Source organism: Heliangelus exortis, chromosome 5 (assembly GCF_036169615.1).
Source record: "Heliangelus exortis chromosome 5, bHelExo1.hap1, whole genome shotgun sequence".
NCBI classification, from domain to species: Eukaryota; Metazoa; Chordata; class Aves; order Apodiformes; family Trochilidae; genus Heliangelus; species Heliangelus exortis.
Window position 1 is genome coordinate 3,700,749 of NC_092426.1, and position 26,915 is coordinate 3,727,663.

Here is a 26,915-nt window from a genome sequence, read left to right on the forward strand (position 1 = left end):
TGGGAAAGGGCTCCAGAGGGACATCTCTAGAGCACAGGTAGAGGCTGCTCTCCTTCTGGGGACTCTGAGAAGTGACAAGGTGGCTCCAGGGGTCTGCAAGCACAGCCCCTGTGCCTCCCCCATCCTTCTAACCCAACCCTGTAGCTTTAGCTACAAACACTCTTCAGCCATCTGGGATCTGTAGGATTTTTTTTTTTTTTTTTTCCTATGAATTCCAGCAGTATCTGCAGCCCAGGGCAGCAGAGGGGCTGGAAGACAGGAGGATGGTTTTATGGCATCCTCCCCAGGCTGATGGAGCAGAGACTGAGCCTGGCACAGGGTGAGGTGACACAACCAAGGCTTCATCATCAAGGTCTCTTGTCACATCTGCAGCCAGGACACGTTTGCTGAGGTAATTTGAAGACATGGAACCAGGTAAATGTGTACCCAGAATGGCTCCAGAGGAATATAATCCCACAGGATCCTTGGAGCATGCAAGAGCCACTGCTTCCTTCCCTGCCCAGCCCATTTGTGGTTGATTCTTCTGGCACTGAGAACCAGCAGGAAGGTGACATCAAATCCCAGAAGGGTTTGGGTTGAAAAGGGCCTTTAAAAGGTCATCTAGTTCTAAACAACCTGGCCTTGAGGGGGGTTTTGCTGCCCAGTCAAAGAGGGACTCGCCTGGGGACAAGAGCATCCCAGAAGAACAACCCAACATCTGGGACAAGAGCATCCCCAAAAAACCCAACATCTGGGACAAGAGCATCCCCAAAAAACCCAACATCTGGGACAAGAGCACCCCAGAAAACAACCCAACACCTGGGACAAGAGCATCCCAGAAAAACCCAACACCTGGGACAAGAGCATCCCAGAAAAACCCAACACCTGGGACAAGAACATCCCAGAAAAACCCAACATCTGTGACAAGAGCATCCCAGAAAAACCCAACACCCAGGACAAGAACATCCCAGAAAAACCCAACATCTGGGACAAGAACATCCCCAAAAAACCCAACATCTGGGACAAGAACATCCCAAAAAACCCCAACATCTGGGACAAGAGCATCCCAGAAAAACCCAACACCCGGGACAAGAGCATCTCAGAAAAACCCAACATCTGGGACAGGAGCATCCCAGAAAAACCCAACACCTGGGACAGGAACATCCCAGAAAAACCCAACATCTGGGACAAGAACATCCCAGAAAAACCCAACACCTGGGACAAGAACATCCCAAAAAAACCCAACATCTGGGACAAGAGCATCCCAGAAAAACCCAACACCTGGGACAAGAGCATCCCAAAAAAACCCAACATCTGGGACAAGAGCATCCCAGAAAAACCCAACATCTCCTCAGAGGCTTGGAGCACCTGCTGGTGCCAAAATAATCCCCACCTAAAGAGATGGAGGCTGTGGCACTTCCCTGTGCAAAGCTGTCACCTCCAAGTCACCAAGGACACTGCCACTCCAAAGGGTAACACTGTGCTTTAATGTTTGAGAGACACTGGACTTCCACGGGGTACAACAGGTTGTAGGTGCTATACATATATACACACTGGGAGTAGTTAAAGCTCCTGGGCTTAAACAATACTGACATGCCAGAAAATGCACCAGCTCTTGCACCAACAAAAAAATGTGGAACAAAATCCAAGGCCTCAAGTAGAGAGAGAGAGAGGTATATTTTAAGGGCTACAGGTCACAGCAAAATTTAAAAAAAAAAAAAAAAAAAAGTGGTGCAACATGAACTTTATCCTGAATAGAGATAAGTGGTTAAAACCTGATTTCTCATCACCTCAGACACAAGAATAGAAATTTAAGTCTCTGTAAAACCCAAACTAAAGGAAGCAAAGAGAAACAGATGTACTGGTGTGCATGGCCCTTTGGTCCTCAGATTCTCCTTCCAGTTGTTGAACTAAAAGGAGTTTTACTCTGAACTTCAGGCAAGAAAGATTTAAGGCTTTTCAGCTGGATGGTTGAAACACAGAACTGCAGTGTGGCAATATCTGCTCTTTATCATTTAAGCATTTAACCTCTTTTTTTCCTGGTTTTTTTTTTCCTCATCCCCGGGCTAACAGAGCCTGAAGAGAGCCCAGAGAGCCTGAAGGAAAGCAAATGCCATAGAGTTGGTGAATTTTATAAATGTGCAACACACAGCTTGTTCACACCAGACACACTTTTTATAGCACCTAACTCTACAGAATCCAGGAGAGAGGAGATCAGAAAGGATTTTTCCAATAATGCTGTGAAAAAAAATCACAAAAATTCCTGTCATTAAGCCCACAAGAGGGTTGCTGCTGCTGCTTGAAAGTTCTTTAGGCCCAATGGAAATTTGTCCAGACTTGATTTTCACTTCATTTCCAACACTGGCTGAAGGAAGAGACAGGAAAGTTGGGAAGATTGAGGTTTGCCAGACCAGGAATTGCCTTTTAGGGTCAAGTAGAGAATATCTTGGAACCCCATTGAGTGCAGACTGTGAGATCCTCAGTGGGGGCATCTGACACCCTGGCTGGCATTGGATGTCTGAAGCTTTTCCTCCTGTGCTCAGTTTGGGGAAGGGTGTTTTTCATTTGTGCCTCATATTGTCCCAATTAAAAGTTACAAAACACCCATTAAAATTTTAACAAAGGAGTTCAGCCAAGTCCAGCTGGCTGAAACTTGCTGTACCAATGCTGCCACATGCAGAGCTTGCCACATAGACAGAAAAAAATAATTAAAAAAAAATTCAAAATGTGGTTTAATTCGTTTTGATGGGCCTGGAAATTGGCTTTTTTTCAACTGCTCTTACAAAATGAGTTGTCATTTCAGGCTGCTTTGTCCTGGAATGACCTGAAGCCAGGCAGGAGAGGTACAATGTGCTGTGTTCAGGATTTCAGTGCTCACCTTTGGTCCAACACTTCCAAGATTCAAGTCTTGAAATACCTGAAGTCTTCATTTTCAGATTATCAGGCTAGATTTAGGCTTCTCCTTCTAAACCCAGAGAATTCCAAGAAGGAAAGCTCAAGATATAAATAACATTAAAAACCTCTTTGGATATCTTAGCACTTCATAGACAGACTCTGGGGTTGGGTTGTTGTTTTTTTGGTTTTTTTTCCTTCCCCCTGTTAAATTTTGCTCAAAAAACATAAGAAACTGACAGCTGAAGTGGTCAGACATTGAGGCACAGAGAAAAAGATGCCTAAAACCCTTTATACTGAGATAAGTCTGTGCCCCAAATAATTTAGAAGTTAGCTTCCTACCTCTTAAGAGGCTAGGAAAAATGTTTTAAATTTCTAAAAAAAAACCCAAAAAAACAAAAAAACCCCATAACACCACCACCCAAACAAACAAAACCCACACAAAAAAAGGAGGCCTAATACTAGCAGGGACATAACACAGAACCAACATCTCCAAGAGGTGTAACATACAGAACCAGATACTGAAACAGCCACTGCAGGACTTGCAATAAAATAGAGTCAGAAACCCTCCAGGCCCACCCAGCAGAGGTGCAATTTTTGCAGCATAAATGGTCCCACAAGAATCCACAGCCTCTCAGTTAATTCCTCTGCTGCTCCATATAAATTTGGAGAAACAACTGCTTCACAAATCTCCATTTCAGTCCCAAGCCCCACTTTTCCCCTGTCAGCAGTTTGTGCTGCAGTGTGGGTGGAAAAGTGACATTTTTTTAAACCCTTATTTGGAGCTCTGTGCCATCAGCATCATTGGAACACCAGGAGGAGCCCAGCCCACCATTACATTTTTGGTTTGCCATCAGAAGTCTTTTACTGCACAAAGACCATGACAACAATTCACAAGGATTTTTTAGTTGAAAAAAAAAAATAAAGATGTAGGAACAAGTAAAACAGACACTGACACTGGACAGAACATCTCCAGAGTGCATTTAGAGAACACCACAGTTTCAGCTCCTGATGAGTGTCAGGAATTCCTCACGGGTCTTTGGGTCTTCCCGGAACACCCCCAGCATTGTGCTGGTTACTGTTTTACTGTTCATTTTCTGTACCCCACGCATTACCATGCACATGTGCCTGGAAGAGATCAGAGGGGAGGCAATGAGCTGGGAATGCTCAAAAAAAAAAAAAAAAAAAAAAAAAAAAAGGAATCCTACAGTGAGATGTTCCTTAAGCAGTCACAGTCAATTCTGGGGAGTGACAAAACCTCCAAACCACAGAATCACAGAATAATTGGGGTTGTCAGGGCCCTCTGCAGGTCCCCAGCCCAACCCCCCTGCAGTATCAGGGACACCCTCACCTAGATCAGGTTGCTCAGAGCCTCCTCAAGCCTCACCTTGAATATCTCCAGGGATGAGACCTCAACCCCCTCCCTGGGCACCCTGGGCCATTGTGCCATTGCCCTCACGGGACACAACTTGTTCCTCACATCCAATCTAAACCTGCTCTTCTCTAATTTAAACCCATTTTCCCTCATCCCATCCCTCCAGGCCCTTGCACACAGTCCCTCTCCAGCCTCCCTGTAGCCCCTCAGATACTGGAAGGTCACTCTGAGGTCTCCACGGAGCCTCCTCCTCTTCTCCAGGCAGAACACCCCCAATTCCCTCAGCCTGGTTCCATAGCAGAGGTGTTCCAGTTCCCTCATCATTTTCACAGCCCTCCTCTGGACCCTCTCCATCAGATCCATGTCCTTCCTGTGCTGGTGGCCCCAGAGCTGGACACAGTCCTGGATGTTGGATCATCCCATCAGAGATGGGGGGCAGGTCCATGGGAGATTTGTGTTCCACAGCTGTTTGCATGTTCCCAAAAGCATAAATATGAATTTACTTCCTAGACCCTGCCTGGACCATCCTTCTGATGTTTTTTTTCCAAATTTTGGGGGGAGCAAAGGCTGGAGGAGTCCATGGGTGTGGGATTCTGTGTCCTCCCTCTGGGAAGGCACAAAGGGAATGCCAGGGCAGGTATTCCTTCATCCATTCCATTCATTCCTCCCTTCATCCCTCTTTCAGCACTGAGCCCTCACCAGGGAAGTTAAAATGCATTTCAAAAGACCCCTCAAACATTGGAAATCCTCCACAGCAGAGGTGTTCCAGTTCCCTCATCATCTTCACAGCCCTCCTCTGGACCCTCTCCATCAGATCCATGTCCCAGAATGGAAATCTGCCAGCAGTACCTCAGCTGTCCTCTACAGAAAAGAAAGCCAAATTCCCAGTCTCCGAGAGCTGCCTCCTCACCCCAGATTCCCAGGGGAATCTCCCCTTCCCAAGGTGTGTCCTGTTCCCAGGGCCATGCCTGTTGCTAGCCCCAAGCTTTGCTCTTCCTCAAGAAGTCAGAAGGTGTGATGAGGCAGAGCAGGGACCCAGTCCAACTGGGACAACTCACCCCAGCTGCCCCAGGGGACAAGGCAAGTCCCCAAACCCCCCCAGACCATTCCACTGAACCCATCCCTGTCACCTCCACTCTGCCTCCAACCCAGGCACGGTGCACAAAGAGGCAAAAGGACACCAGGGGCTCTGCTGGGGTCACAAACAGCCACAAGGAGGGCTCAGGGGAACTTACGTGGCTTCAATAACCACTCCAACTCCAGCAGGCTGTAAGGCTTCAGTGATGGCCACTGCAATCTGCTTGGTGAGGCGCTCCTGGACTGAGAGAAAAGCAGGGATTTCAGGAATGATGCTCCCCTTAACACCTGCACCACCCCTCTCTGGATGGCAGCACTGCATCCTCCCTTCCAAGTGTGGCTGCTCCTCACTACCCCTCCCCTTAGACAAGCTCTGCTCTCTCTAAATAAATGTTACTAGCACTAAATCCTCTTTCTTATTTTGTATCCCGCAACAGGGCTTTTATTTTACTCATTTATATTTTGAATTACTCCTTTGCTGGGATGGCATTACCATGATTTGTTGTAACAGCTCCTCTCTTTCCTATTGTGCAGTCAGGTTTTCTTGCTTCTCCTTTTTCTTTCAGTTTTTTTATAGATTTGTTCACTGGGTTTGCAGCTGCACTCCTCATTCCCTACACACCATTTCTTTCCAAGGAAAGGAAATGGAGATTTTTTTCAAAAATTAGACTACGAGTATTGTCCTGTAAAGCTTTACTTCCTGTAGTTCTAACACCCTCTATTCACCAGGCTGAGCTCAATGGTTTCCATGATCTCTGACTCCAAGAAGAGGCCAAATTTAACTGCAGGACAATGAGAGCCCAACCCAAAGCCTCAGATCCTCCAGCTTCCTCCACTTCCCAAGGGCAGCAGGGAGGCAGTTCCTGCTCCATCTCTTCAGACAAGAGTTCCTGAAGGCAACTCTCAGATTATGTGTAGGAGAGTTCATCTCCAGCAGCATCCAAGCAGTTGAGTTATTCTGGGCAGCTGTATCTTGGGGCATGTTCCTCCTCTCAATCAGTTGCTGCCTACATCTATTTCCACAGGCAGATTTTACCCCTCACCTGGAAACACAGGGGCTAAGACCAGCAGATAAACTCCTGTTGAAGAACACAGTGGTTTTCTGCACACTAAAATTTGCACAGCTACAGCCCACCCACAACTGACAGTACCCTGAGGTGCCCAGGTAAGGAGTGCATGCAAGAAAACCAAAACTTCAGCTGCTTACCTTGTAATCTTCTACTGTATATTTCCACAATCCTAAAGGGGAAAGGAAAAGAACAACATTATCCACCTCCCTGCCTGATCTTCACATTCAGCTTGACACCATCAAACCAAATAACTTCATGGATCTGTGTCCTTCCTGGAAATCCATGGAGCATCATGCTGCTGCTCAGCCCCTGGCTGCAGGGCTTTCCCTTGGCACATCCCTGTGTTCAGTGACAGATTCTCCTGAGTTGCCATCCCAGAGACAGTTTCAGAGGCAAATTCTGAAATTTCCTTAGAGCTTCTTTTGTTTGCTGTTACTTTTGAATTATTTGTACCACCACCCACCTGCACCACAAGGGAATCCACACCCAAAGCCTCCCCAGGAGCTCATCTTGGAGCTGAGGAGGTCAGGTTATTTCCTTTTGCTTCAATCTAAACCAAATGTTGGTTTAAGGACTGGGAATTCCCAGCAGGCTACTGAAATTAAGCAAGAGATGCTTTGCATTCTTGCATTTGACCACAGATTTAACCAAGAACAATGAGACAAAATTGGGTTTATTTAAAACAGAGACTCTCCACCCATGTATCAGACCATCCTTCACATTTCAGTGCCAGGATCACCTTAGTGCCCCTCTTCCAACACATCTGTGGGGCAATGCAAGTGGCACTACCAATCCTTTAGCACCACTATGCTATAGGGCACACATTTAAGGGAACTCTTATTGCTGCTCTGTACCCCAATGGGTCACTGAAGTCACCACCAGATGCTTAATTACACATCAAGTGGGCACCTAAAGAAGTTGCTATAGAAAGCTTCAATACCCATCTGGTCAGACTAGACAGAAACCAGACACTGGCTGGCAGCCTGAGGCATTGGTTACAGGGAACATTTCTGGCCATGAGGTTTGTCTGCTCTTTTGGAGAGAGAATCACATGCAGAAACTCCCCTCCAGAAATGAAGTGGTTGTGTTGCAGCTATTCTCAAAGCAAAAGAATATTTATATTAAATCTATGGACAGGAAACAAGCTGATGCTCAGGTATCTTTACATGTCAGAAGTCCTGTAATGACATTTATGTGAAAACAGTTCTTTGAATCAGCATTTTCAAACCTGAGCTTAAAATCCAAAGAAAGATATTTGTTTACTGAATACAGGTCACCCACAGCTACAGAAACACCACATTAAACTAATCCTATTAGGAAAGATTAGGCCTACAGTACCAACAGCCCCACAAATCTTTGTTTGAACACAGGTTGCACTATATAGGGCACAAAAAGGAAGCACTGCTTGGCCCAGTCTCTTCAGGGGAAGCACTGAAAAAGCAAGTGAGGGCTGGAAACACTTGGTTACACAAGAATCTAATCTTTTCAGTACTGCAGTGTACAGGAGTTTTACCCTAACTTGGAAAATCAAGGGAAGATTTAACCCCTTTCAAGCAGAGCACAGGAAGCCTCAGATATTCATCCGTATTTCTATCCTGAGAATAGCAGGAAAACAGTACACTTTTGGCACAATGTTGTCACTTGCATTAAAAATAAAAAATAAAAAATCACTGAAGACAATTTTGAGCTCCTTTTTACACCTGCAGTTCAGAGGTAACCAGAGCAAACACAAACTTAATCCTTCATCCTGCACTCAAGCCCTGCAGAAATAAAGCTGAGTGCTAAGGACAGCTTCTCCAGGAAGGATGCTTCCCTTCAGAACTCCAGCCCTCCCCCCAAAAAAATCCCTCACCACTTAAAGAAGATCCAGCCAACACAATGCAAGCCACAAAGTGCCACTCAGATGTCCCCAAGAGTGAGGAGCTACAGGAGGCAAAGTCTTTCTCCCAGGAACTGGAGTCCTGTCAGCTCAAAACCTCACCCAACAATTTCAGCAGTTGGGTGCAGCTACAGAAAATGTGGATAAAAACTGCTGAACTGCCCCTTTCAGCCTTCTAATCAGGGCAAAGTCCACCCCTAGAAGCACTGCCAGAGGACACCTCCCTGTGACAGATTAAAAAAAGATGAGACTTCCAATGGGCCCTTCCACTTCCAAACCAAATTCACTCTTGTGTGAGCTGAGCTGAGCAGAGAGCTGAGTGACTGTAAAGCATCTCAGTGTCACATCCTACACAGCAGGCATGCAGATTTACCAGGCTAATTCTCATTAGTATTATTGGAACTACAGCAAGATTAACAGATGCATCAGGGAAAGCATAAGCAAAGCCTGTGCAGTCTTCCAGAACTACAGCCAGTTTCTCAGATTTGCTTCTCAAAAAGAGATGCTCCCCTTCCCATCCTCAGTTCTTCTTTTTTTGCATCCTCTTCCTCACCACGAGTACAAAGTGTCACTTGATAACAAGGCTGTGCAACAACAGGTCCAAGGGCACTTGCTGAGGAGAAAGCTACTTTACATAACAAGTGGATTTCTCCTCTGTATCCTAATTGCTTTGTTTCTTAGGCTGAACCTTAGGTATGCAAACTACCCTACAGCTCTCTCAGCAGGCCCTGAGTGAAAGAAAGAAATGCCAAATTTATCTGAGGAGCAGAAAGCTTTAGCTTCACTTTCCATCCAAGCAAAGCATTCACTTAAGAGTCTGGAAGTTTGGGATTTTTGTTCTTATCAGTCAACATACACCCAAGTGATAAAGAGCTACAGATCCCCACTGATTTTAGTGGCCTTAGACTGTGACCAAATTCCCTGTTGTTCTTGTTTCTGTGCTCCCTGCAGCCACCAATGCTCTGGATGAATGTATAAAAGTGTCACAGCTCTGCCACACTCAACTGATGTGAATCAGCACAGAGCTCTGAGACTGATCTGTCCTCCTCCACAAAAACCATAGTGCTGAGGACTGGACTGAATCCAAACCCAGGACACAAAGTGGGCTGAGCTTTACAGGGGGACCAGATTAGAAAGATTAGCACAGTTAGCACAGCTTGGAATCCTTTTTACAAATTAGAATCACTTTCATTACAGTAACACTTACCTAGCAAGCTTGCTGAGGCCAAGCACTTGTTTGTTAGGAAGATAGCCAATATGTACCTAGAGAGAGGGAAAAAAAAACATTACCAGAATCAAAGCCACACTACCAAATGCATGTGAAACTCATGCATAGAGAATGAGATGTGCATTTGCCTCAGAACTAACTCTGGAAGAGTCCAGAAGTCTTAGCATGTGGGAGGAATGTGCCACCATGCAAGCCTGAAAAATTGCAGGGCTAACAGAGACAATAAATGCCTTGATGAGGTCAGTGTCCTGGTGAAGAATAAGTTTTCTGAGGTGGAGAAAAACCACAGCTCTTCTAGAGTCAAGGCTTATGTTCCAAGTCTCAAGAATGCTACAGAGTAATTCTACATTTGGGTACAAAAAGCAGTCTGTCACTCAGTACTGTTCATCTAAAATGAACAAGGTTTTCTTTCAAGACCTAAAATAGATTTATGGGCTGAGTGGGAGAAGGTTACACTTCCAGGTAAGAGTTCTGATGGCAAGAAATACTTAGCCACCAAAATCAGGCTGCACTTATTTTTTTTTTCTTCCTGCTATGGGTAACACCCTGGATCATGGTACAATCAAGTCACCCTCCATCCTGCTTGAATATGGATTTGCTAAGAATTCATACCAAGCACTTAAATACACCAAGGTGGAAAAAAATTCTTGAGAAGAAAAGTGCTCAAATCTAAAGGCAGGGGGAAAGCTGTTTGGCTTCTTGTTTTTGAAAGCAAGACAGGCTACTGAATATCCCTGGGTTTGCTGTTATCACAAATCATAAGCCAACATTTATGTCACTGTTCCAGAGACTTGAAAAATTAGCCAAGATACAGTAGGGGAGTGTCAGTGTAGGATTCTTTGTGCTTTGCCTATCAGCCCCATCTCAGAATCCTGTTTCACTCTACCTGCAGTTAGAGGTACCCCAGTACAACCTAATTACCTGGCTAACTTGCTCATTCCTATCACTTCTGTTGGGTACTCAACCCACTGACACCTGAAAAGACACGAAACATTTCAGATAAGGCAAGAGACACAACTTAGAAATAAGTGTTGAACCCCAGACTATTTGGGGGAGATTTCTTAATTTCATGGCAGACAGAACTGCAAATACAAGCCTGACAGGTCAGCCCCTGCAGCTTGTTTGATGCACCCAACAGGGGAATGGCTGGGCTGAGAACATTTAGAGGCATTTCCACATCATTTAGCAGACTATTATACCAGCAGGACCCTTCCAGTGTTTGTGAGAAGAGTTCTCCAAACCAGGCAGGTTAAGCAGCCAGATGTAAAAAGATTGCAGCCATTGTGTTCTGGTTTGGGCCAGGATAAAGGTGGTTTTCTGCCTTGTGCTTTTGCTTTTAGCTAAGTGTCTTGTAAGTAATACAGAGCAATACAGGATTAACAAAGAGAATATACATGGTCTGTGTAACTAAAAATAACAGGTGAAATAGAAAGCTTGCACAGAGAGCCACCTTGGTTTCCAGTACAAAATACTCACAGTAAGAAAAGAAAGCAGATGAAATGGAGGTGACAGAACAACACAAAGACCTGGTTTCCATTCAGGTATTTTATTTTTGGGAGGCAGTTGAAACATATGTGGTGCTGGTTGAATATTACACAAAGCAAAAGCACTTGCTGCTTTCTAGCCTGTGAGTACTTTATGGTTAAGCAGATGGAGCAGAGTAAGCTCCATCCTTCTGTGCTGATGTGGGAGTGAAGGGGATGAGATGCACAGAAGGGACCAACTCCAAACTCTTCATCACGTTTACAGCTGTAAACTTGAGAATTTGTATTTTCTTTTTCAGGTTGTTACCACCCCAGTTTCAACAGTCTCTAAACCACCAGCCCCTTTCCTGGGAGTCCCAACCTAAGCAGCACCCTGATAATCAATTTTGACCAACCCCACCCTGACTGGATTTCCTTATTTAAAAGAGGGCTGCTAATCAGAAGTTTGCTCCACTCATGGGGGTGGTTCCTGAGGTGAATGCACACCAGATAGCTCTGAGCCAAAAGCTAAATCCATGGCAGAGTCAGCACACAGGGTGAGCCAGTTTAATATCAAGATGTCTGCCCTCAAGGCTTGCAGCTGCTTCACGAAGAAGAGCTTTGATATGAAATGTCAGAAACCATTAGATTACTTAAACTAGGAAAGGTTAAGCATTATATTTTAGGAGCTTAAATTCAAATAAAGCTCACATTAAGGAGGTTTGTCTTGTTTGTGTGCTGAAGATTAACTTCCAGAATCATAGCCGTAAGCAGTAAATACTTTTAGCTTTCAAAGCTTTGTAGTTAGAGCTACAAGGTCTTTTACATGTACTTTAAAGGCCTTTTATCATGTATTCCCACATTTGTTTGGTGAGGAAGAGTTACCTTTCCAACAAATGGAACGAGGTGATGCTCACACAATGAGAACATGTCTATGTCCTTCACAATTACCATCTCATCGTGATCTTCGTCAAAGATGGCGTCATTCAGAACATCTGCAATTAAACATCCACATTAAACAAAAAAGACAAATGCATAAGGGATGGAAGGTTCCTGACAGCACCAGAGAAAGCTTCTAGCAAGAGCACAGCTTGCTCAGAACTACAGATTTTTAGGGTTAAGCTGCAGGAGGGGAGTGAGGAGAAACATCACAAGGAGGCTTGGGTTTGATCGTACGATCACACGGCTGCCCCAATGCTCTGTCAGACCATCTGTCCTGCACCAGAAATCTATAGCACTTTATTTAAATACCAGTTTGAGCTCAGAATTAGCCTAATCTTTGCAGAATTACTGCCATCTTAAGAGCAGTGAAAACTACAGCTGATAAAGGTAATGTTGAACAGAGCACTTCCATTAATGCTTCTCCAAACCACTAGCAGAGCTGAGCCTCAGGGGTGACAAAAGCTAAGCCACCACAGCAATTCAACACAAGCATCACTCTTAAAAGAAGGTTTGCACAAAAAAGACTGTCATGTCCTCCTGAAGCACACCAGCCAGCAGCTGTTTAGGTATACACAAAAGTCAGACAGATCTTTATCCACAGACTGGGGAAGAGATTTGCTGTCCTGGACTGAAAGTGGTCCTCAGTTGATTTTTCCAAGATTTCAGTCCCCCAACACATACTCCAGCAATCTTGATATGGGTTAGAGAGGATCACTACTGCCTCCAAAGACTGCAGGCAGCTGGACTATGTTAGAAAGGCTACAAGTAGAGCAGCCTACAAGTCAAAAGACCAAGTCTTTAGAAGGACAAGAGCCACACAGGAGATCAGAGAGCCCAGCAGGAGAACGAGCTGTGCAGAAGGGCTGATAATCAGAACAAGGAACTCTGAAAACAAGTAGCTCTGAAAACAAGTTAGCTTGAAACCACACTGACATCTGGGAGTTACTTCCAGGAACCAGAGTCTCCCACACCATGGCCCAAAAGCAGAAGCAGGATGCTCAGGAACTCCTCAGCTTCACCCGCAGTGCAGCTTCGCACCTGCAGCAGCAGCTACACCAATCTAATAGCTGTGTTTGCTCTCCTTGCCTTTCTGCCTCCCTCTGACATGCACGTACCCCTAATGGCCACCATCTGCTGTAGATAACAGATCATCAGCATCATGCAGCATTTTAATTTCCTGCTTGCTATCAGCACTGCACAGGTAACCCTGGAAACTGCGCGCGAGATGTTCTGCCTGCGACGCACGTTCCCTCCTGAGAAGGGCTGGCAACCTGCAAGGCACTGAGGCTGAATCCTAGAAGGCTTTTGATCAGGTGTAAGGGGCACAAAAGAGGGCAGGAAACAACTCTGTAAAAGTACATAATTTTTTTTCAGAGTTTGGGTTACTCTAAAGACAGCTGGAGATAATTCTGGTTACGTGGGGAGCACCGTGCAGTTGTGTAGCTGTGAGTGCAGCCAGGAAGAGCCAAAATCTGACCCTGAGCAGGCTCAGAGGAGATGGAGCAGCCACGTGGGTTCTGAACTCCCTGCTGTAGCACTCTGCAGACCTGCCATTTCTACAGCAGAAAGGCAAACAGTGGCTTCACAAAACCTGCCACGATGCCCGGTGTTATTAAACCAAAATCCAAACAGATCCACGAAGCATCCCCAGAGTGACTGCTGCTGTTATTAGATCACCAGCTTGCCTCACACCAGCCTTGCCAGGAGCACATCAGAGCCTGATGTTAGATAGAGATTTACGTCAGCAGACTCACAAAGCAGACTGTCCAGAACAGCCAAAAATTGCCACGTCCTCACCAAGCCATGGCAATGTGTCAGGCAGGGCAAAGCCAAAGCCCCAACCATGAAGTCTCACACATGTGTGTGTACATATGCAGAGACACCCATCTATGTGCACTACACATGAATAAATCCTTCCAAAATTCATCTAAGGGACCTACAACCTGTTAGGGGAAAGCTGAGGAGCTGTGGTGTATCATGGAGACAGTTTTTGGCCCTCTTCTAAAGCTGGGGGAAAATAAAGAAGGTTAGGTGGCCTCTGAAGTGTCACCCAGAGGCAACTTTAGGGACAAAATGCATCCCACTCACAGCTGAAGGAATCAAACAGGAGCATGAAGTCATCCTTCCATCCATCCTTCCTTCCATCCATCCTTCCTTCCATCCATCCTTCCTTCCATCCATCCTTCCTTCCATCCATCCTTCCTTCCATCCATCCTTCCTTCCATCCATCCTTCCTTCCTTCCTTCCATCCATCCTTCCATCCTTCCATCCTTCCTTCCATCCTTCCATCCTTCCTTCCTTCCTTCCATCCTTCCTTCCTTCCATCCTTCCTTCCTTCCATCCTTCCTTCCTTCCATCCTTCCTTCCTTCCATCCTTCCTTCCTTCCATCCTTCCTTCCATCCTTCCTTCCTTCCATCCTTCCTTCCTTCCATCCTTCCTTCCATCCTTCCTTCCATCCTTCCTTCCATCCTTCCTTCCTTCCATCCTTCCTTCCTTCCATCCTTCCTTCCTTCCATCCTTCCTTCCTTCCATCCTTCCTTCCTTCCATCCTTCCTTCCTTCCATCCTTCCTTCCTTCCTTCCATCCTTCCTTCCTTCCTTCCATCCTTCCTTCCTTCCACCCATCCTTCCTTCCTTCCTTCCATCAATCCCTTCCACCCATCCTTCCATCCATCCATCCTTCCTTCCATCCTTCCATCCTTCCATCCTTCCTTCCTTCCTTCCTTCCTTCCTTCCTTCCTTCCTTCCTTCCTTCCATCCTTCCTTCCTTCCATCCTTCCTTCCTTCCATCCTTCCTTCCTTCCATCCTTCCTTCCTTCCATCCTTCCTTCCTTCCATCCTTCCTTCCTTCCATCCTTCCTTCCTTCCATCCTTCCTTCCTTCCATCCTTCCTTCCTTCCATCCTTCCTTCCTTCCTTCCATCCTTCCTTCCTTCCATCCTTCCTTCCTTCCATCCTTCCTTCCTTCCATCCTTCCTTCCTTCCATCCTTCCTTCCTTCCATCCATCCTTCCTTCCATCCATCCTTCCTTCCATCCATCCTTCCTTCCATCCATCCTTCCTTCCTTCCATCCATCCTTCCATCCTTCCATCCTTCCTTCCATCCTTCCATCCTTCCATCCTTCCTTCCTTCCTTCCTTCCATCCTTCCATCCTTCCTTCCTTCCATCCTTCCTTCCTTCCATCCTTCCTTCCTTCCATCCTTCCTTCCTTCCATCCTTCCTTCCTTCCATCCTTCCTTCCTTCCATCCATCCTTCCTTCCTTCCATCCATCCTTCCTTCCTTCCATCCTTCCTTCCTTCCATCCTTCCTTCCTTCCTTCCATCCTTCCTTCCTTCCATCCTTCCTTCCTTCCATCCTTCCTTCCTTCCATCCTTCCTTCCTTCCTTCCACCCATCCTTCCTTCCTTCCTTCCATCAATCCCTTCCACCCATCCTTCCATCCATCCATCCTTCCTTCCATCCTTCCATCCTTCCTTCCATCCTTCCATCCTTCCTTCCTTCCATCCTTCCATCCTTCCATCCTTCCATCCTTCCATCCTTCCTTCCTTCCATCCTTCCTTCCTTCCATCCTTCCTTCCTTCCATCCTTCCTTCCTTCCATCCTTCCTTCCTTCCATCCTTCCTTCCTTCCATCCTTCCTTCCTTCCATCCTTCCTTCCTTCCATCCATCCTTCCTTCCTTCCATCCTTCCTTCCTTCCATCCTTCCTTCCTTCCATCCTTCCTTCCTTCCATCCTTCCTTCCTTCCTTCCATCCTTCCTTCCTTCCATCCTTCCTTCCTTCCATCCTTCCTTCCTTCCTTCCATCCTTCCTTCCTTCCATCCTTCCTTCCTTCCATCCTTCCTTCCTTCCATCCTTCCTTCCTTCCATCCTTCCTTCCTTCCTTCCACCCATCCTTCCTTCCTTCCTTCCACCCATCCTTCCACCCATCCTTCCATCCATCCTTCCATCCATCCTTCCATCCATCCTTCCATCCATCCTTCCATCCATCCTTCCATCCATCCTTCCATCCATCCTTCCATCCATCCTTCCATCCATCCTTCCATCCATCCTTCCATCCATCCTTCCATCCATCCTTCCATCCATCCTTCCATCCATCCTTCCATCCATCCATCCATCCTCTTGGCTACTCCCTCCTAGGCTACAGCCCTGGGTCACAGCAGCTTGGGCAATGCCACAAGAGTTTTAGAGGTGTGCAAGCAAACAGATCCATGCATGAGGAATAATCACCACAGAGCTGTGGGATGCTTGTGCCAGTTTTGCACATTAAATTTATTTAAGATCAGCAAGCAGCTGCAGCCAGGTGAGACCTGCTCAGCTGCACCAGCCCTGCAGCAAGGTGTGCTGATTTTAAGTCAGCACCAGTAACTCCTTCTCAAGGAGGGACAGAGCCCAAAAAGGAAGAAACCAGCTTGGTGTTAGCTCCTCCAACACCCCCTTCACCACTGCCAGATGAGGCAGGGGCCAAAGGTAAAACAAAACATAAGACTGAAGGCCACAACCTGAGTAAATAGCTATGGTGAAAAAGAGAGCTTCAGTCACTTCTGTCCTGCCCTTGTCCCTCCTGCTCACACCCCACAAACCTGTTGTCCTGAAAATAAGCATAGCTTGAAGCCCTGTAGCTGCTCCTTTGAAATCCAAGCCCTGTGTTGACAAAAAGAGAGTTAGGTAAGAGGAGCTGTGACAAGATTCTGTGCAGTGTTCCACCACAGCACTCGTTTTCAGTAACTACACAGGAGATTCATCTGGCAGAGACTCAAACACTTGTGCAGGGAGGCAATACCATTTTATTTAACCTTGTCTGCCTTTTTTTTTTTTTTTTTTTTCCCCCTTCCAGTCATTCAATTTGCAACAGCATCAAACAGGGCCTCAGCAACTCAGTCTGTAGAAGACATTCTGGAGAACAGAGCTGAAAAGGACAGAAGGGGAAACAGGGCCCCAGATTAACCAGTCCAGAAGCAAAGCTGAGGACAAATTTGTGCCCCTCTTCCCATTCTTTCATTCTCCCTACTAAAGCCTCCTTCATTGCCTTGATTCTGGGGTCCTCATTTGGAGGCCACTGAGGGCAAGATCTAAAAATCTATGTTGTCCTTCCCTGGGCTCATCCCAGCTCACACTGGCTGAGCCTCTCAGCCCTAAAATATCCACCTGCCTCTCTCCCATCCCTTCCTCCTGCAGCACCAGGATCTTCAAAACTAAAGAGTAGAAGCCAGCCAGGCTTTTAGAGGAAAGGAGTGCTAAAAGGAAATACTGTTAGCTCAGTTTCCTGCCAAAGGAAGGCATCTGCAGCTCAGATGGACTCCTCCTCAACAGGATACTTTTTCTTTTTAATATAAAAAAGGAAATTTTTCCTCTCAAATGGAGGAATACTTTTCTTGCTTCCAAGCACCACACACAATCCTCCAGACTGGTAGGTCAGGATTAGTGCCTCCTTTGCTAGCAATAAGATGGGCATCTTCATAAACCACCCCCTTGGTTGCTCAGAGTTTTACCTCCTCACTCTGCTTTTACACAGCTGTGCTCATGTGCTGCCAACAAGCCAAAGACAAGCAGATAATTTAATTTTCATTCTCTCCAAACCCAGAAAAAGCTAAGGGTATCTACTGCTTAAGTCCCTAAGTCCAGACACATCATGTTAATGATTCACATTAAAATAAGAACAAACATTAAGTACATTTTGGGCACTCTCTCAAAATTACTCCAGCTGATTTTCCCTTCAGCCCAGACTCCGAGTTGCGTTGTAGAAACTTCGGTGGGCTCTTAAAAAGCAAACAGTCACCTCTGCTACAATTTAACTCCTGAAACAGGGCACAATTTTTTTTCCCCCCTCCCTTTATCTTCAAAAAGAGTTGATAAAGGCAAAAATCCAAAGTGGATGAAGACAGATCGAGAAAGACCTTTCAGAATTTTGCGTCAGAGCCAAGCAAAAAGACCTGTTGCTATAGAAACTATTTGCATGTCTTTAATGTGACACAGGGAAGCAAAAGCACCTCTGGCAACCACAGACACTCGGAGCCCACCCAGCAGCTGGCTCAGTCAGTGGAGGAAGGATGGGAGCACTCTGCAGAGCTTCACAGTGCTTCAGATGTCCCATTTTTACTCTGCCTGTGAGACAGGAGAGTGAAGTGATGCAGTTTGTTCTCTGAGCTACTTCCCTGTGGTGTTTAAGTTGCCTCACTGCTCCTCTTTGGAATAGAGAGCCTGAGGATTGTTCAGCATCCCCAGATGAAGAGTCCCCAGAGTCTCAGAGTCCCCAGTACTGTTCCTGAGCTAAATCCATCCTGGCAGAGACTGAATTTGCTCCTGGCACCCAATCCACAGCTCCAAATTGTCCAGGCAATCAAGGCCATCAGAAAAATAGGGTTCTGGCCAAGGGGATCCAAGGGCCACAAGCCAGCTGGGGGATGTTGGCATATACCTTTGATTGTCCTCCTCAGGAAGAAATTCCCTTTCATCTAAAGGCAGATGTAACCAACAGGGCAGGAGCCATGAGCCAGCAGCAGTGTGACAGGAAAACCAACCAAGCACAGGGGCAGAATTAAATCTGCAAGGAAAATTGCTACAAAACACCTTTCAGTTGCTGCTGGGTAAGCAGTAAAATGGAGACAAAACTGAATTTGTATTTATTGGTGTAATGACACTACTGGGTAGCTGCCCTTTTAGAAAATATTCCAGACAAGAAACAAGTTTACAGTGTTAAAAAGGTACCAGGAATTTACTAGGCATACAGAGAGAATCAGGCTAGAAAAACCTCATCCATATAAAGAGTTTGTACTGCTGCAGAAAGTTTATGACTTCAGGTACCCAGGAGTAGCCTGGGTATGTTAATTCACAACAGAAATTGCTTAAAGTTGTCTTAAAGAACTCTAAAAAAGGGACATGGCCTAAGGTGCCACATTACTATTTAAATAGGCAATAGAGTTCCAAAGCTGCAAAGAAAATTAAATAAGTATTATGTGGCTTCTGTGCCATAACAGACCTTCCTAACAGAAGCCAAGAGAAACCCCAGCCAAAAGAATTTATAGGTTTATGCCTAATATTTCACAGGTTTCATCACTGCCACACCAGAGGACCAGAAACTCAACTTGAGGCAGGAACATTTACCTCAGAAGCAAGGCTTCATTCCTCAGTTAGCAGAAGAGAGGTGAATCAGATGTGCAATTTAAGACACATTTCATCAAAGCAAAGATGGAGGAAAAGCACTACTGCTATTCAACTAATTCTGGCCATCATTTGGCCAGATCTGTTTATTTTCCTTCAGGACACTTCCCATGTTGCAGTGAGAGACTCTATTCACAAGAGATCAGTTATTGCAGACACTCAGATGAAGCTAAGATTAGGTTCTAGAAGTTGTCTTCTGCCAGGAGATTTTATTAATGTGAGGCAGGGCTATGGAGATGCTCATTAAAATGTATCAGGATTTCAATAACTATTTTTCAATGTCTCACATCACAGAAGGTGCTGAGAGCCACCCCCCCCATCCACACACTTCTGAAATTGAAACAAGGGAAAAATCAAAGAAGATGAAACAACACTTTGGGAAAAGCAACATGAAGAGATTAGAAGCCTTTAATAGGTAAGATTCAAGAGGTTAAGACATTTCACAAATTCCCACCAAAACCCCAAACCAACTTGGGAAATTTGGTGTTCCCTGAGCATTAGTGGGCAGTGGAGGTCATCCTGGGAAATCCTAAAATCCTACAGTCCTAGATCCTGAAGCCCTAGACCTCAGCATAAGTTTTACAGCACTGAGTGCCTGTTCAGCATAGTAGAATCTGAGGAAAAAAAAAAACCCAACCCTTCTCTGAACAACCCTGCATCTCCCATCCCTCAGTTTGAGAAAATACATACATTTCTGCTGGGTAGAGTCCTTAGTAGAAAGGCTGAAAAGAGGAAAACTGATGTAAAAACTCAAGAAGTTTGTATGTAAAAAATCAAGATGTAAAATCAAGATGTAAAAAAATCAAGAAGGATTTACCCTGTACTGGAACCAAGAGACAACTTTGGGGTTGTTGGTGATGAGGGGGAAAAAATTCCATCCAGGACATGACTGTACCACAATACTACTGATATTTTAGTTATTTATAAGTTAGATTTCTGCATCTATGAGAAGAGAACTAGCAGTACCTTGCTTCCAGTAACAGGAAAGAGTGAGGTAACTCCCCAGCCCTTGGCAAAGGGCACTGCTGCTGATCAAACAGCCCTGTTTGTTCAAGGCTCCCTTTTTGCGTGGCGACTGCTCAGCACCTCTCATCCTCAGCAAACTGAGGGGGCTGGGAAAAATTTATGAGCTTGCACCATTGTTGTCATCTGTCAAAATACCAGATCCACACAGAGGAATATGCAGCTTGCACTTTTTCACCATAAGAAAAATGCATAAACTCATGGGAGGGGGAAAGCCACACACACACAGCTCAGCGGGTGTTAATCTAATCAATGAAAACTAACTGGTTTATATCCTTTAATAAACAACTTATCTTCTAGACAAATAAAGTATAAATACAGCCTTTCAAACCACAGAGGTCTAGAAAGTAATCCTCTCCTAGTATTTCTGATTTCCACTTCCCTGTTTTTTCTGATTTCCATGCTGACAGGACAGCAGAACCTGCTGACACCCTCAGAAGTCAACGGGCCTTCCAGCTTTTGTCCCTGGAACAACCATCACCCTCCTTACCAGAAACTACACTGTTTATTTGCTCAGCATGCTGAGGGATGAGGAACACAAGCTGACTTCCTCCTGCAGATTCAGGCAGCTTGTTCAGCCCTGCACCTGATGTTTCCTACAGGATTACACAATGAGAACCAACTCCTCTCTGGTTTGTCTTTGCAAAAGAGCATTGTTAACTCACACCATTTCTGCAACTTACCTCTTGGCTCTGCTTACCAAGACTGAGCTGAGGTCCTCAGCTTGAGTTAAACACTGTCTGCAGTCTTGTATTTCCACTTGCAACCACTTGTGCTTTGTAGTATTTATAGAGGCTGACAGCCAGCACCTCCAAGTGGGACATTAAGCCTTTAGCAAAGGAGGGAAGAGATGTCTCAAGGTTCAGTCTGTGAACCAATTTATATCCTGAATATCCTGTGAGAAAGCTAAAGGTAACCAGCTCTCAACAGACCAGCCCACTTTTAATAAAAAGTTACTATTTTGTTACACAATTTGCACCCAGAAGTGTGAAGCAGATAGAGCTGACCCTGGCTCGGGACACAAAAATATTTTCTTGGATGCTGGTGCACAACCACTGTATAAAATTGAAAAATTTAAAATTTTTGGTGTCCTCTGTTCTGACATCCTCCCCAACAGATTCAGAGGTTTCTGTGTCTGCACAAATGCCCAAGTGTGAACTGCTGGCATTTTTTAACCTGGTCCCCAGGTGGATTTTTTTTTTAAATCACTGGAGGCATTCCTGCTGTTCCAATGGAAGTCTGACAACTACTAACACAGAAGTGAGACCAATACATTTGAATACATTTTGTCAAAGAAAGAATGAGGCTGTTCATGTACCCAGGATTAATAGGAGAAAAGGCACAATCCAGGAAGAACAGAAAGAGCAAGATTTAGACCTTGGGTAAGTAAACTCTCCTAATGGCTCTGAAATACAACACTGAGCAGCTGCAGAACACAGATAGCAAAGATGAATAGGAGGTGAAGCAGGAAAACTGCTTCTCTGCACTGCTGAAAGCAAACCAGGAACTAGACACAGAGTGGAAGCTGAAAAGCAGAATCAGCTTCTCTGAATTCTGATCCACATAAGTCTGAGCAGAGAGAAGAGACAGAATTTAGATGTAATCCTAAGACACTCCAAACTTAAGCTTTGGGAAGCACAAAAATACAAATATCATCAGGTGTCATGCAAAGTGGCAAGGCCTAGGGAAGGAGACCAAACATCCAGCCTACTAAACCATGCCCTTAATGTAATGTTCTCAGACACACAGCAACCAAAAAGAATGAGAAAAGTTGTTGGTTTTTTTTTCCTAAGGATGAATTATCAATCAAGGCTCCAAAAAGAAAAACAATACCCATTTGAAACCACACAACAGCTTCCAAAAAGCATTCCCTAAGAACCAAAGGAACCAAGGCTCCTTAAACAAAGCTCCCTACTCATGCCACTTGGTCACCTTCTCCCCCAGGGCACAGAGGACAGACTGCTGCAGGACAGGGATGGCCATCATCCTTCACCACAAAGCTTCCAGACACCTGGTTGCACTCAAAAATGTTCAGTGAGCAAGGCACAAAACCACTAAAACCAGGTAGCTTCATTTTGTGACCAACCATGGAATTACCAGTCTCACTTACAGTCAAGCACATGAAACAGGAAAGACTTCTTGCAGTGTACCTGCAATTTTACAATCTCCATCCTTCATTATATTTCACACCTCAGGGATGTATTTATGACATCATTTTTCTGTGCTCCTGTATGGAAAATTAAAATACCATCAGAAATTATTGCTCTTCTCCTGCCTCAGGCAGGCACTCAAGCAGGCAAACTCAGAAGGCTGATTCTAAAGCCTTTAAAAGTCACTGCCTTGGTTTGTCTTGTCATTTTTTTCCAGCTGCAGGATGGAAACATTTCCACATCTTGGCAAGGGCCATGAACTCAGCTGGGGGCAGCTGGAGGGAGGTGGCTGTTGCAAGACCCCTCACATCCAGCCCTGCCTTTGTACAGCCACAAGCACAGAGCTTTTACTCAAGAAACCTTTTATGAGAAGGTTAAGACTTACAGCTATGATAACTGTTGGTTATCTTCTGTCTTGTTGGGAGGAAAACTTGACCTGGTTCCTCAAAACACATTCTGCCAAGCACTGCTTTAACCTCTGTCTATCCAGCCACTTCCACCTAAGGAGCTAAGTTGCAAAATAAGCCTGAGAAAACAAGAGGTCAGGGCTGTTTGCTGGGTTTTGCAGTTTTTTTTTTTTTTTTTTTTTTTTTTTTGCTTTTACAGCCTGGCTAGGCAGACAGTTAACATACTGAGGTCAACAGCACATGAGGATTCTACAGCAGAGTCCCACACAGCTACCCGTGCCCCCACAGACTTCATGATCACTGGCATTTAAAAAGCATTTTAAAAACTCTCCTGAGTGGCAGTAACTTAGTTAGCAGCTCTCCCAGCCAGCTCCTCATCCTCTCCTTGTTTTGCTTGCTGCTGTAGATTGGTCCTTCTGTTGCAGCTCATTCTTTTTTTTGGGCTGCTAAGAGTGGGAGCCCTGGAAGCAAGAAGAGGTGAGTAGCTGGAAGTGAAAGGATTCCACACCTGGCCCAGGAAGGGATGTTAAGATTACAACCTCAGTTTATTTCCTAGAAAGAAATAACAACAACAAAAAAAGCAGACCAAGAGTACAGCACCCAGCAGTGATGCTTTATACTCTTGGATCTAATACAGCTCTCTCCCAGGATATTCAGAGGGGATTATTCATAAGTATTCTGCTTAATGAAATGTATGTGAGAGACTGGGACAGACTATTTGGGTCCCAGAGAACCCATAGTGGAGCAGAAAACAGTTATAAAGAAAACTGAAGGAAATGTGTAGCTGCACAGGTATGAGAGGACTTAAGATGAGCAGCAATCTCAAAGTTCAGGACAGAAATTCATGATGAGAAATTATCACTAAAAAAATTCTTCCAGTGACTGGCAGGATTACTGTGAAACCACCTGGGTTTGACAACAGTAAAAAGACACATGCAATCCTCAAATGAGGGAAGTTGTTACCAATAAAGGTTTATTCTAGGATGCAACTTCATCTCAAATACACCACGCAGCAGAGGGCTGAAGGATGAGGGGAGCAAGGTTGGCCACTGGAGCCTGGAGCTTATTTCCAGATGTGAAGCTGGTTTGGGCAGAAAGGCAAAACAAAGATCACAGCAGAAATGCTGTTCCTGGGGGAAAACAGGACACAGCACTGGCATGTGAGTGTAAAATGATCATGAGTAAGTTAGTGCTGGAAGTTACAATCTGATTTCACAAGAGCCAACACTTGGGAAGTGAAAAAAGAAACTAAGCACAAAAGCCAACCTTTAAATTGAGGCACAGCACACTTATAAAACAGAGCCTGAGGAGTTGTCAGGAAGCTCCCAGATGCCAACCCCCAGCATGGCTCAACATTTTTGTTGGATGCAGTCCTGGGGCACTCCAAACAGTGCTGTAGTCCAGAGAGCAGAACATGAGCAGCTCCTTCCTGATCCACAGCTAAAAGGTTCATGCTGTCACTTGCACACTACCAGGAACTTGCCTTTCATTTCAAGAGGGGGAATTCCCCAGCTTCCCAAGCCTTTTTTTTTTACTGTTTCTACTGGCTAGAGTCCTTAGTAGAAAAACTGAAGAGAGGAAAAGTGCTGTAAAAACCCAAAGTGTCGAGCAGGATTTTCCCTGCACTGGAACCAAGAGACAGCTTCGGGGTTGCTGGCGATGAGGAGAACAAATTCCATCCAGTTCCTCTCTTCCTGACTTCAGGGAGGGCCCAGAGCCAGCAAGCAGATAAGACACTCACATGGGGCCAGCTGGGAACCTGGAGTAACCCTCTACATCTGCATTTGCTGCTGGGACCCTGAGATGGGGCTGAGATCTCCTCAACCTCCCCAGGTTTCATTCCTACCTTTGGAAAAACCTCACCTGATAAAAGCAACAGCAGACTGAGACCTTTTCTGAGAAAATCCAGACCACCTAAGGCTACAAGAAGTGTTCCTAAACCTTCTGACCAGCACCTAGCTCAGGTGGGGATGGAGGAAGACATAAGTTCCTAACGCTGGAGCTTGAAAAGTTCCTACACTGGAAAAAGGGAAAGAAGGATAGCAAACCCACTTGTTCCTCTGACCCAAATCAGAAGCACAGAAGTTTATGAGGAGAACCTGAGCTTTACCAGCATGGAGGTTAAAGAAAGAAATCAGGGGAAAGAGGGAACACCCAGCCCCCGAGGTGCGGATGCTTCTTGGCATATTGCTGATGTCTTTACCCACCAGGGGCATGGGACAGGGGGGTGACAAAAGCCCACGGGAAGAAATAAGGTAGGAAATCCAAGCCCACGGCTGCAGGGAGAGCCCCCAGCCCGCCCCGGGGGTAGCTCTGCCTACCCGAGATGGTCTCCTGGTAGCCCTTGGTGAAGAACTGCATGGCGGTGGCCGCTCTCCAGGGCGTCTTCCGCAGCCCCTGGCGCTGCGGGTCCTCGCCCAGGGAGCGCAGGATGGTGGTGTAGGCTGCAGCCAGGCTGGGCAGGCTCAGCTCATTGTCTTCCTCGCTGCGGGGACGCTCGCTCCTCCAGCCGTCCCCGCCACCGCCGGAGGGGACGACGCGGGACTTCTCGGCGCCCGCCGAGGGGGAGGCGGAAGGAGCCGGCGGCCGCTCCTGCCGCGCGTACCCGTTACAGCTCCGCGCCGCCTCCATCGGCCCCCGCCGGGGACCGGACGGCTCGAAGCCGAGCGGGCAGCGCGCTGTGGAGGAGCCCCTCGCCCTCAGCGCTGCCACCCGCCCTCCCGCCTCAGCCCCTCGCGGCGCGGACCCCTCCCTTCCGAGCCCGCCACCCGCCTCAGTATTGCCGCCCCTCGCCTCAGCTGCCCCCTTTATACCGCCCGCGCCGCTGCCATTGGCCGCCGCCGCCGTGACGTCACGCCGTGTGTCACGAGCCGCCCGGTCTCAGCCCGGCACGGGGAGGAGAGGTTCCGATCCGGAACACCGGAGGGACCGGGACCGGGACCGGGACCGGGACCGGGACCGGGACCGGGACCGGGACCGGGACCGGGACCGGGACCGGGATCGGGATCGCTCCCAACCCCAACCCCAACCCCAACCCCAACCCCAACCCCAACCCCAACCCCAACCCACGGGGAATCTCTGCTGGGGAGCCCGGGAGGAGCGGTGGGGCTGCTGCGGGAGAGCGTCCGCACCGTGGTTCTTCGTGTCCCCTTTAGCAGAAGCACAGAGGGGGTTGGGAGAAACTTTGAAGCTCCTCCATCCCCACCCCCTGCCATGGTCAGGGACACCTCCCACCAGCCCAGGTTGCTCCAAGCCCCATCCAACCTGGGCTGAGACACTGCCAGGGATGGGGCAGCCACAGCTTCTCTGGGAAACCTGGCACAGGGGCTCAGCACCCTCACAACAAACTATTTCTTCCTCACATCTCATCGCAGTCTCCCTTCTTCCACCCTCATCCTGTCAATCCATGGCTCTGATCCAAAGTCTCTCCCCAGCTTTCCTGGAGCCCCTTTAAGCCCTGGAAGGCTGTTACCCTGAAGATGTTTTCAATATTTTCATGGAGTTGGTTGTTCAAGATTGAAGTTTAAAATGCTGGGAATTTGGGCAGAAAAAAACCCTTCTTCCCATCTCATCTTCATCTCCATCTCCATCTCCATCTCCATCTCCATCTCCATCTCCATCTCCATCTCCATCTCCATCTCACCTCTCTTCCATCTGGAAACCCTTCCCCCTGATCCCATCCCTCCCTGCCCTTGTCCCCAGTCCCTCCCCAGCTTTCCTGGAGCCCCTTCAGGCACTGGAAGGTGCTCTAAGGTCTCCCCATTGCAGCTTCTCTTCTCCAGCCTCAACACCCCCAACTCTCTCAGCCTGGCTCCAGAGCAGAGCTGCTCCAGCCCTCCCAGCAGCTCCAGGGCCTCCTCTGGACTCACTCCAACACCTCCATCTCCTTCTGGCCTTGGGGACCCCAGAACTGGACCCAGCACTGCAGGGGGGGCTCACCAGAGCAGAGCAGAGGGGGACAGTCCCCTCCTTGGCCCCCTGGCCCTGATGCTGGGGATGCACACACTGCTGCACATCCTCTCAAACTTCCAGAGCTGGTCCTTTTTCCACCTGGGTGATGATGCTGGTGCCTCCTGTTCATGCTGCTGAAAACCCTTCGTATCCATTCTGGGGTGCTTTGATCCTAAAAGATCCTGTTTCAGGATTTATCCTCCTTTGTGGCATTCCCTACCCCTTAGTGCCAGTTGGGTTTTGGTGCCTTCAAATCTGGGAGCTCTGCAGACACCTCCCTTCTGAACTTGGGTGCCCCAAAATTTTCATAGTAATAAAATC

General features: G+C 46.7%; 1 protein-coding gene across 1 annotated transcript; it reads right to left on the minus strand.

The window, feature by feature from the left end:
* Positions 1–1,443: 1,443 nt before the first annotated feature.
* On the minus strand, positions 1,444–25,418 carry GCH1 (GTP cyclohydrolase 1). Its single transcript, XM_071745196.1, has 6 exons — positions 24,965–25,418; positions 11,849–11,958; positions 9,480–9,535; positions 6,531–6,562; positions 5,482–5,566; positions 1,444–3,999 (listed from the first exon to the last, which is right to left on the minus strand). The coding sequence occupies exons 1-6, from the start codon at positions 25,272–25,274 to the stop codon at positions 3,873–3,875; spliced, it is 720 nt and encodes a 239-aa protein (XP_071601297.1). The 5' UTR covers positions 25,275–25,418; the 3' UTR covers positions 1,444–3,872.
* Positions 25,419–26,915: the final 1,497 nt, after the last annotated feature.